At 27.3% G+C, this 12,636-nt stretch overlaps 1 protein-coding gene across 2 annotated transcripts in view; it reads left to right on the top strand.

Annotated features, from left to right (window-relative positions):
* Window positions 1-12,636, top strand: part of LOC111633748 (E3 ubiquitin-protein ligase UBR5-like) — a 162,629-nt gene that overhangs the window by 97,660 nt on the left and 52,333 nt on the right. For both annotated transcript variants that reach the window (XM_023378360.1, XM_023378361.1), the window contains exons 21-27: window positions 2,075-2,199; window positions 5,125-5,242; window positions 5,312-5,558; window positions 5,625-5,863; window positions 8,699-8,820; window positions 9,821-10,065; window positions 10,141-10,307. In XM_023378360.1, the coding sequence (XP_023234128.1) occupies window positions 2,075-2,199; window positions 5,125-5,242; window positions 5,312-5,558; window positions 5,625-5,863; window positions 8,699-8,820; window positions 9,821-10,065; window positions 10,141-10,307 (1,263 nt within the window). The remainder of the gene's footprint in view (window positions 1-2,074; window positions 2,200-5,124; window positions 5,243-5,311; window positions 5,559-5,624; window positions 5,864-8,698; window positions 8,821-9,820; window positions 10,066-10,140; window positions 10,308-12,636) is intronic.

Genomic DNA, 12,636 nt, shown 5'->3' on the forward strand with positions numbered 1-12,636 from the left:
TAAGTATAACATCAGCAAGGGATCTAGTGCCACTATACTATCGCAAATGGCGCAAGTTGAAGGCTCAATCGTCAAATGGGACGAAGCAGAAATTATTAAATCGGTACATTCACCGACATTGGCGAATTGCGCAGAAAAAATTGAAATATATAAAAGCAAATTGCATGATTCATGCATCAATTCTAGAGATTCTGAAGGGTTGCCTTCGGCCTGGAAATACTTTATCAAACGATTGGACAAATCTTAATTTATTGCGGCGATTTTAATATTTTTTCGCATAAAGTGCATTTCACTGAATTTCTATATAACGTTTTAATATTTAGTTAACCTATGCTTATTTTTTCGTATACATTTTTTGTTATTTGTAACAATAATTTTTATTTATTTTATTAGTCTGTATACATTTATATATATATTTCGCTCGTTATTTTATTTTATTTGTATTTAAATTTTTGTTCTATTTTATTTATATTCGAATGTTCTTAGCCTGACGATGGCCAACTGATTTGGCTGAAAACGTTAGCTTTACATTAAATTTTTTTTTTCTCAGCAAATTAAGGTGTTGTGTTTTTTTGATTTATATACTATTGCTGAGTGTGTGTACATCAATTACAGGTTAGTAAGTTCATCAAACATGAGTTTTAGTTAAATATTTGTGGTGGACCCCTGGAGTTACAAGAAGTGGTTCACTGCAATTGGTAGGAGTACTGTTCCACTTATTTACTATTCTGTGGTAAAGGTCTGAATTTTCTGTCACTGTTCAAATTGACCCCTAGTTTTGGAGAGAGTTTTTTCAGGCTTCAAAAATTTTACCTTAAGCTAGGTTTGCAATGTCATGTGAACCACTATGAAGAAACACTAATTGAAGCCAAATGTTCATATTGTAGTATGTTAGACAAACCAAGTTAGAATGTGATTGGTCAAAAAGGTATCAAATACTAATTATGGAAATTTGATTGGTTGAACTGACTGAAGTTTGTCAAAAGTTGATGTTTTGACTTCTAATAAACGGGTTAAGCAGTTGCCAAAAAGGGATGAACTGGCAGTTTATACCTACATTGTAGTGATTTGTATGTCAATGTAAACTTAGCTTTATATGTTGGCATACACCATAAGTATTTAGAACATTGCTTTAAATGAAACTTAAGACATTATTTTACTCAGATTTTATATAATAAATTCTTTTATTCAATAAAATTAACTACAATAATTTAATGATTTAATAATCAATCAAATACTTTCACTCATTTATACTTTTAAAACATTATAATATAATGTAATGTACAGTGAACAAATATGTATTTAAATTACAATTATTAAAACTATAAATTGCAACATATATAAATGAATTATGGACACTTAAAGCATAATTTTTATTTAATTCAAATTCTTTTGGTCACAGAAACATTTTATTGTTATTTCATTCTTCATGTATAAATATAGTATTTAGTATCTTTTTGCTATATTTAAAATTTTGGGTTTTTAGGAATTTATTTGATGATATATAATGAAAAATAAAGTTGTTTGTAAAAAGTTATTAAAAGTATTCTATTTTACTGAACTTACTGAAATTGCATTAATTTATTTATATGCTTATAAATCTTTTTGTATTGTATTAGATGAGATGAATTATTGGAATTGTTTTTAATTTTAAATATTTTATTTTGAAAAGAATGATGTAATGATTTATTCAGATTTATGATGATCATATTAGCTGTTATATTTTAATGATATATAGTCTCAATTTTTAATGTTTAATGATTTTATTGGTAAAATTCTTATTTTATAAATTATAAGGATTGTCTTTATTAAAAGAAAATCTCTGTTGTATAAAATTTGTATAAAGGAATTCATTTAAAAATAAGTTTTTGTTTATAAATTGTCAAATGTTTTAGTAATATTGAAAGAATTAAATTTTGATATTATATTGATCCTTTTTTTATTATTATTTTGTTAAGACACAATAAGTTTTCTGAAATGTTTTAGACAAATTTGTCTTATAAGAAAGTTCAGTACATATGTTTTGTTAATTTTTTTTTATTGTAAAACTATATTCTATCTAATTATTTATTAGTCTGTCTTTAAGGGAAATGATGCGTCGTGCGACTTCTGCTGCTCGTAGTCTTGCTGGTCTTGACAATAGAGATCCTGATGTTGCAATACCAACATTGAGTTGGCCCCCAGAACCAGCAGAAACAGGTAAATATTATATAATATAAAATGCTATAATATTGTCATAACAAATTTACATATTTTCATTTAATGAAATTATGTGAATTTGAAATATAGAAATAACTTTGTGACTTCTTTTTATACAATATGGAAAAACAACTGTTTTTTTTTATAATTTGTATATTATAATAATTGAATGTTTTTTGGTCTATGCAGTTTTGTAATATTTCAAATTTATTTATGGCCAAACAAATTGAAGAATAAATTAAATTTATTACATTTTAATTTATAAATATGAAATTTGTTTTATCTATTATGATACATTATGAAAGTGGACCTATAGTCTTATTGTTTGATTATTGAACAAATTTCTCTTTAAAATTTGGAAAGTTTCATTTTAAAGTACAACTCTAATTACTGTAAAAAAAATCATCTATCATACCATATAGCTTATTTTGTTTTAAAAAATACTCTTTTTAATTAAGATGATAAAACAATTTCTTCTTAACATTTCCTTAACTGTAAATTTATTATTGTTATGCCTTCATTGATATTTTCATTGTATGTATAATGTTAGTGCACTTTGTATATTAATTGATAATTAAGGTTACTGACTTAATGTGAAAATTATTGCTTTTTCAATTGTTCTTTTATCTCTCTTCACTTTTCTTTGATTAATCTTGATTTTTAGGTTGTTGAAAGTAGTGATGGGACGATACCAAATTTCTCCTGATTCTGATACCATTTTGATTATTTTGAATACTTTCTAAAGTTTATTTTAGTTTAGAAAAATTAATGATTTACATTATGAGCATGGTACATTTTTTAATTAATAAACATCAGTTTGAAGAATGGAAAATGATTAGGAAATCCAGAATCAATCTTTCAAAAGAAATGTGAAAATTTACTATTTATAAGTGGATACACATGCTTTTATTGTGTACTACAAAATAAATTTGTAATCTTGTTTCAGATAAAGTTAATATTGCAACACTACTCACAAAGAAATTACAACTAATTAATTTACTTTTACTTGAAGAACTGTTCTATCATGTCATGTTGGGTCACCCTCTTTGGAAACTGCTTCTTTGGACAATGCAATGACCACAGGGAGGGGAAGATAAATGAGAAGATGCTTTTTTTTTTAATGTTATGCTGTTTGCAATGTTTTGTAAATGATTTAACTCCATTACATTTAATACCAGCAGGTTTGGCAAATGAGCTGAACAAATATCATAGTCACGAGTTAACCAATTTTTGAATTCATTCACTCAAGCCATGAATATCTAGACCAACTCATCTTGAAAAATCAATTTTTAAAACTCAAAATGGCATTAAACATTGCAAAAAAGTATTTTTACTCAGAATTGTGTGAATCTTATTTGAAAATTTAAAGTATTACAGCACATCTGTGTATCATCATAAAATTTTTTATAATTATAATGAGAGTCATTTTATTTAAGTAAACATATTAAATATTAAAAAATATTTCATGTAATATTGTTTTAATTAAAATATAATTTTGTTTCCATTTTATACTGTTTTGTTGACTGCTAGCCTGTATTTGAAACTTGATAGCCTGATTCAGTGTTAACTCTGTTCTAATTAAAATTTTTAAAAATATGCATCAGGCTGGTGGTAAGTTCCACAATTCGCCAAAGTTTGTTCTAAGAACATTTTTGAATATGCAAGTTTTGGCTAATTATAGAACTTACCACCAGCCTGACGCATACTTACAAAGTTAAACCATGTATTGTTACAAAAAAGACTCAAAATCCAAGTAACAAATTAATAAAATTGCAGATAATAAGTAATGAATATGAAACTAACATGCAATTATCAACAAATATTTTTATACATCAGTTGGCATTTCACTAAACAGGAAGTGATGTCACATTTTTAGAATTGCTTATAACTAAAAACAAATGCTTCAAATCAAAAACGGCCCTAGCATTTTCGACTTAAAATTAACCCTTTTACAACTTCTCAAATTTTTTACACATTTTTGTCACACCTGTATATACAGAATACAGATTGGATGACATCCCCCAAATTTACCCTATCTCCCCTAAAATGGGGACACTTAGAGTATGGTTACTAGATAATCTAGTAACCATGCTTAGTCTTCTGTGACAGACATCACCTTGTGTATGGGAGGCATTAAGTACTCTCTACTTTGTCGACATGAAATTTTCCAATAAACTAATATTTAATTGTTAATATCATAATTTAAAAAATTTTTAATAATCAAGTGAAACAAATAATTAATTTTCTTATGAAATATAGAAAAAATGGAAATGATGATGAGGGTTTCTTGATTCCAATTCCTGGGAAATGTCCAATTTTCTCAATTCCCAATTCTGATTAATCGTCCCATCACTAGTTGATAGTTTGGAAATACTTTGATAATAACCAATAATAAAAACAAGAGCTTAAACTAAATAAGAGATCAAACAATAGACATATTCACAATCTATAACTTTTCTCACAATACTGGTTTTCATGGCTTTTAAGTCATGAAAGTGTTGCTTTTCATAAACCTGTTTATTAATACAAATTTTTTATGCTAATACAAAAATTAGTTTATTTAGTAATTGCTATAAATATGAAATAATAATATTTTTAAAAGTATATATGTTAAAATCAGTTTTTCACAATTATATTTCAGCATTAACATAATCTCAACTTATTATAAAGTCAGTAGAGTATTTATGAACTTAATCATTTTCAAAGTTAATGACTTTTATTGGAAGCACAAATTACAGTTAGAATGCCAACAGAAAGTTTTAAATAATTTATATTCTATTATTTATTCTTTCTATTAGAGAATCATTTTGAAGACATTTAAATTCTAACAAACAATTTCTAAATACATTATAATTAATATCATAAACTATTCTTTGTATATATCATAGTTCTTACATAAATTCTGTAAAATGTTTTTATTTTAAGGTTCGTTATCATCTACTGTTGAACCATCAGAACGACGTAACACAGCTTTAAATGTTTTAGGTTTGCTTTGTGAATCGCCTGTTTTGAAACCTTATTTAAGAGAACTTCTTACAGCTAAGTAAGATTTTTTTTTTTACCCATATAAACAGATAAGAACTTGCATAAATTCATAATTTTTGTGTTTTAGAGATGCTGAAGGATGTACACCATTTATGGGAGCTATAGCTGGTCGTGCGTATCCTGCTGCATTATATTTAATGGATACGTCACAACGGATAGCTCGTGAGACTATGAGTGATGTGGAAGGACAACAAAAGATTCTTCAAAGTATGTTGTATCCAAGAGGCTCACATCCAGATGATTCACCACTTCATGTTCTTTGTTGTAATGACACTTGTAGTTTTACATGGACTGGAGCTGAACATATTAACCAGGTATGTAATTGACTTAAAATAAAATTTAAATTTTGCATTTATATTTACTTATTTAATCTATTTCAGGATATTTTTGAATGTCGGACTTGTGGATTAACTGGATCGTTGTGCTGTTGTACAGAATGTGCTAGAGTTTGTCACAAGGGACACGACTGTAAACTTAAGAAGACATCTCCAACTGCATATTGTGATTGTTGGGAAAAATGTAAATGTAAAGCATTAATCTCTGGTCATCAAGGTGCTCGATATCATTTATTAAATCGCTTAATTAGTGAAACTGATTTGGTTACTTTACCAAATAGCAGGTAATTATAATAAATATTTTCAATTATGTATAAGAATTTTACATATTGATTTTAAATATCAGTCAGATTAAATATTGTCAGTAATTCTACATTTTCTAAGATAATAAAATAATTATTTTTCAGATTAATTTATGATTAATTTCTTCAATGTTACTATAGTTGATATTACTAATAAATAAATACCAAAAAAAAAAGTCTGAACTTTTATAGGCCGTTAATTTTTAGTTGATAAATGTTTTTGAAGCAGCTTGAGGTGTATCTTCATGTACAGATGCTGGAAAATGAACAATAAATTCAGAATTTTAAAATTATCATGGCAGAGAATGTGTCATTATTTGGTGTTTTTGCAAATGTGTGGTATTTATTTATTTTTTATTTATATAAAATTAAACTAAGAATATTTAGGACAAAATCTAAATATTTTACTAAAATTTTAACTTTAAAAATAGAATGTTAAATTACAAATTATTTTTGCTTTGGTAATTTAATCATTTTGTTTTCATTAACTACCATGACCTTTATTACTTTCTAAGAGATACCATGCAAATACTGTTTAAGACGAAGCATGAACTGTACTGTACTGCAAACTGTCTTTTTTGTTGATTATAATGTCTTTAGAACATTCTATAACCAGGGTGGCCAAGCTCCTTGATAGTCCGAGCCATTTTTCAAAATTTGAAATTTTTCGCGAGCCGCAATTAAATACGTATTAAAAAAATATGCAAAAAATTACAGATTACAAATTATATCCGTAGCAAGAGTGATACAAATTGTTTCCTCCAGAGCACAATGTCAACTGTCCGTTGCAATGACAGTTTACAAATTCTAAATCAGTCTGGAGTCAGTCGATAACGGACGATTACGCCACTGTTTATAACGGCTACGGATAACGGATAACAACAAAAGCCACTGTTTATGTTCGTTCGCGCAGTTTTCAATGAGTCATATCATTCTTAATTGGATGGAAATGAAATTTGTTACAACGTTGCACTTAGTCTTTCATATTTGTTGTTAGTAATTTAAAAGACATTTTTGAAACACATACGGAATGATAATAATTTTTTAAAATATAATAACACAGAAATGAAAAGGGAACTCGGGTACATTTATCGAGAGCCACAAATAATCCTTCAAAGAGCCGCATGTGGCTCGTGAGCCACAGGTTGGCCACCCCTGTTCTATAATTTGATTTTTTTTGAGGATCTTTAGGTTCTTTTACTATTAATGAAGTCTCTCTCTTGTGTGCATTAATACTTTTTGTCTAATATTAATGTTATTAAATTCTATCATTGTTTCAATATTACTTTATATTTTCTTACATTGTTTATATCTTAAATGATTTTCAGTAATGCTTGCGTAAAAACATTTACGATCCTTTGTCTGTAAAATACTGTGAGCTTGTAAACTCCAGCCTTTTTTATCTTATATATTTTTCTTTTAATTTTAATGAATTAGTAATACTCATGTCTTTCTTATCATTTAAATGCTATTCAGTTATGTTTCTAATATCTTTGTATATTGTTCTGTTAGAAAGATTTAGAATTTTAAATTGTCAACTTTTAGATTTTGACTTTTGAAATAGTAACAATGCTAAATTCATATTGTATCTAATCATAGAATTGATACTTTTTTAAATTAGCTTTTTTAGAGTATTTTTGTTAAACATTGTTTTTTGTATTATGTAATGAATATTAAAGATGATTTGTTTTTCTTATTTATTTACTTAGTATTGTTACTTTATATTTAAAGACAAAAATGTTAAGTTTATTGGATCAAAAGTAATTTATTTAGTGAACATTTACAAGCTGTTTATCTCAAACATGTTTATCTTGAAATTGATTTTTTCTCGTGAATTTTCAGCCTAAATTCTTTACATTTTAACATTAATCTCAAATAATTTTTCTACAATTTCTACATTTCAAATTATGGACTGAAATGTCAATTATAAATTCTATATTTTGATATTATAAATTGTACTAGAGAAACATCTGTTACAATACAGTACATAGTTGCAATTAATGCTACTTTTCTCTGATTGACTGAGTTTGACTTGTGTCTTATTTGTTGAAGAAAGGTCAGGCATTAGAAACTATTGACAAATTGTTTGTTAAGGTATGTCAAAAATCTTTTATTAAATTAATACCTAATATAGGTATGTACAGTACTTGCTATTGTATTAATAAAATACTGTACCTCTAATCAAACCAATTACTGTTTAGGAACCTCTATATCTCAACCTGTTTATCTCAAATTTCTTTTTTCATTTATGTGAGATTTGAGATAGACAGACCAAGTGTATCTCAAAATTGTTATAGAAATAAATTAACTTCTGGCTTATAGAAACTTTTCACAGTTTTGTTCTTTGAATATAAAGTTGTATTGTGGAGTGAATACACTTTTTGGTGATCAGTTAGCATAGAACTAAAATTAGTTTAGTTATTCTGATCATATTAATAACTGAAAATGTTAAAATAATATCTTTAGAATATATCATTTTAAAATAAAAAATATTTATGAAAGGTTTTTATTTTTTAATGAAGTTAAATCAGATGAAATGAGTGAAAAAAATTATAGTTCCAAATTCTTTAAGTATAAATAGTCAATGTTAAAAAACAAAATACACAATATGTTTTGTTTAAATTTTATTAATTTAAGTAACTTTAACTTGTTTTTTGCTGGAGATTTATGTTTCTTGCTGTTAGGACAATTGTGATTTGTCATATTTAACATACTGATATTGATCATCTTATCATTAATGATTTATGCTTATCTCTCCATTATTAAAAACCTAAAATAAATTATTAGTATTAATTATTTATTATTATTTTATTTCAGGGGGGAGAGCATTTTATTATTTTTAGTTCAGACTGTAGGTAGACAAGCTGTTGAACAAAGACAGTATAGGCCTTCTCGTCCTAGAACTTCTGGTCAGAGGAAAACACCAGCTTCTGATTTAGGTAAATGTTTTGTAAAAACTTTTTAATTATAGTATGTAAACTTAGGCTCCACCAGTGTCCAAGCAGTTCTGTTCCCTGAACACTGGGAGTTTGGTTGTGGGTTTGTACCTTGCCAGGATGGGCTGGCCATTTGGAGTTTTCCAGGTTTTCTCCATGTCTGTAATGCCTGAATCGAGACCAGTTAACCTTAAAAAGACTTTCTGGAAGGCATTATTTTCCCCATATCACCAATTATCCAGAGAAAGCAATGGAAAACCACTCTGGTATTCCATTTCCTAGGAATCACTATGGAGCCATGACAACAAAAAAAAAAAGAAAGAAAGATAAAGAAAAAATGAGATTAACTTGTGCCGAGATGATCGCCCTTGTCCAGGGGACCGGACATGGCACATTCAAGAAAAAGTAAACTTAGTGATTTAATTTGATCTAAAAGTTTAATGTACTTTTGATTTGTTCTGATCTATATTGATGTTTTTCAAGTATGAATCAGTTAGGATAATTATGATTTGTCATATTTAAGATACTGTTATTAATCATCTCATTGTTAATGATTTATGCTTATCTCTTCATTATTATTATTTTATATTTATAACAATCTCAGAAATCCCTACTTTTTTTTCACTATAAAAACTATTACACTGTTGTAATTAATAGCTATCATTGTTTTTATAACCCCTCAGTAGAATTTATAAAAATAAATTTAAGTATTAAGTTGGTTTCAAATATTTACACTAATGATTAAAGATTTTTTTGAAGATTTAATTATAATTATAGATTGAATATGAAATTTTCTAGTATTTTTTTAAAAACAGTTTTTCATTGTTACTGAAGATATCATGTTAATTATAATAAAATATTTAATTTGTGCTTTGAAATGTATAATTCAAGTACTTTTTTTATGTTTAATTTATTATAATGAATAATAATGGATTTATTTGTTTTAAGATTACTTGAGTTTTTACTCTTGTGTATTAATATTGAAAATAATATACTTTTCAAGAAACAGATATGCCTGAACATGACTTGGAGCCACCTCGCTTCTCAAGACGTGCTTTAGAACGTTTATTAAATGATTGGAATGCAGTTAAAGCAATGATACTCTCAGGTTGGCGTGGAAATGATACAAATAATGGTTTAGCTGCTATTGGTCAACCATATGAAGACCAAGCTTATTTGAATAGTCAGAGTGGGACTGCTTTATTAGATAAATTCACTCATTGTTTACTTGTGAAATGCAGCATGGAGGTAATTTTTATTCAGTTATTTTATATCTGACTTAATCATTTTTAAAATTTGTGTTTTATTTATTTATTTATTCAGATGTTAGATACATTATTGACAACATTAATTCGAGAAATGCAGAATGATAGTAATCAGAATCGTCAGACAGAAGCTCATCTTGTAGCTCGAAGATTTATTAGATCTGTAGCTCGTATTTTTGTAATACTTAGTGCAGAAATGGCTCCCAATACGAGTCGCAAGAAAAGGTATTAAAATTTTTATTTTTAATTTTTCAATGATCATTTAAAATAGGCAATTCAAATAAGTACAGTAACTGTCAGCCTGTTATTCTAGAGAAGTCTTTGTTGAAAATTTCAAGAATTTTTCATGATCTGTCTGTCTCAAGTATGTTGAGCCCTTTCCTTATCCCTATTTGTTCCTATTGTGGGTCTCATTTAAGTCATTCATGATGAAAGTCATCAAAGAAATGTTAATTTTTATATTTTTCTTTTATTGCTTTGCATGTTTTAAAATGCCATTTTTTTATATACATATATATTATATCATTTAATCATGTATTTAAATGAAATTGATATGAGCTTTAATTGATTTTTTTATATTATTAATTTATCTTGGATATTCTTAAGTTTATACTATTAAATAGAAGAATTTCCAATTTATCTATACTGCAGGTCAGTTTTATTACTGGTTGTTCCCCTTAGTGATTGATATCTATAAGGTTCTGTTCTGCACTATGTATTTTGCACTATGATAGTGGTGTCAACATAATATATCTGCTTAAGGAAGTGTTTTGCTTTTTTTTTCTTGCCTGGGATGTATTCTTCAGCTATTACATTTAGTAGACTGCCCATGTCTCCACCACTATAGGAGTCTTGTTTGGATACTTTTCAATAATGATTTGACCACTCCTATCTCTTGTAGCATTTCAGCATTCATATTTTTTGTCTGTCCACTTGATCTTAAGTATTTTGCAATAACATCACATCTCACAAGATTATATTCTTTCTTGTTTATGTCCATATCTCTGCATAGTAGTGTGTGACACTCCAGACAAAAGCATGCAGAATTCTTTTTAAATTTATTTTCTTTGAGCTCAGTAGTTTTTTTTTACTATAGAAGGCTTATGTGGCAATGTGTCACTGGATCTCTAGAGTGCATCTGCCATCTTGAGTTATCATTTGTCCCAGATATATAAATTTGTTAGCTTGTTCAGCACTATTATCAATCATTATATTTATATCATGTGGTGTTTTTGACAAGACCAAACATTTAATCTTGGCAATATTAATTTTCATGCCATAATTTTTTACTATAGAATTGATTTTTTTCATTGCTTTTTGTAATGAGCTGGAGTTCCATGATAAAATAGCTTGGTCATCTGCAAACTTTATCTCTCTGATTTTGATGTCATTTATGTTTATTCCTTCTTGAATTTTTTCTAATGCATCCTGCATTATTAGTTTTCCAAATATATTACATAAAATAGGTGACAATGGGCAACACTGTCTACTATCTTGTTGATGTCCACTAGTTTTTTTTGTTGTTTAGTGCCATTGTAGCAGCTTGTTCGCTGTAAAAGTTCCTTATGTGATCTATGTTCTGTTCATTAATACCTATATTTCTCATTAATGAGAATAGTTTGCCAAGACATCCTATCAAATGCTTTCTTGTAGTCAATAAATCAGATAGGGGTTGAAACTGTGGTTCAGCATCCTTTCTCTCAATATTCTCAGTATTATGGTAACTGGTTCCTCTTTCTTTCTGGAGTCCTGATTGTTGACCCATATGTATGCCTTTATTTTATTTTCCATTCATGTTTTGAGGATATTTAAAAGTATTCTGGATGCATATGTGATTAAGCTTATTGTCTCATACTGGTCACATTGTAATGCCTTGATGTTCTTAGGTATTGGTACTATAATTGTTTTCAAAATATATCTACGCCAGTTACCTGATTGTATATAGAACTTATTAGATCAAAAAGATGTTTTTTCAGCTGTTTTCTTGCTGCCTAAAAATGCTTTATTGGCAATCCATCATTCCAGGGGCATGATTTTTGAGACCTTTGTTAGCACAATTTCAAATTCATCTTTGGTCACTGTAACACTATTTGTGTGTGCACTATCTTTTGGTATTTAATATTTTAGTGCTTTTAACTGGAAAAAATAGATAACACCTTGTTGTATCTACAATTACCATTAATATATTAGGAAGACAGCTTCATACATTCATAAAGAATGTGATTTATCAGTAGTAGTAATTTAAATTTTTTTTTCTTTGAGATGATTTCTCACAAATAATGAACAGTATTATTCTAAGATTTACTAGAGATTGAGACATTGATATGTTAATATATTACAAAATAAAATGTAACTTTTAAAAAAACATTCTTTTGCTTTTTAAATGAGAATAGTTATTTATGTACCTCTTGATATAACATTTGTGATAGTTTATACTGTATCAAATTGTAATCCATTAGATGTAGAGAAGATTAATTAATAACATATGTAACTTGAAAGCATGTTAAAATATAATTTTGTTTCCATTTTATACTGTTTTGTTGACTGCTAGCCT

The sequence above is a fragment of the Centruroides sculpturatus genome, unplaced genomic scaffold (assembly GCF_000671375.1).
Source record: "Centruroides sculpturatus isolate CEXI.00-Female unplaced genomic scaffold, Cexi_2.0 scaffold812, whole genome shotgun sequence".
Lineage (NCBI taxonomy): Eukaryota > Metazoa > Arthropoda > Arachnida > Scorpiones > Buthidae > Centruroides > Centruroides sculpturatus.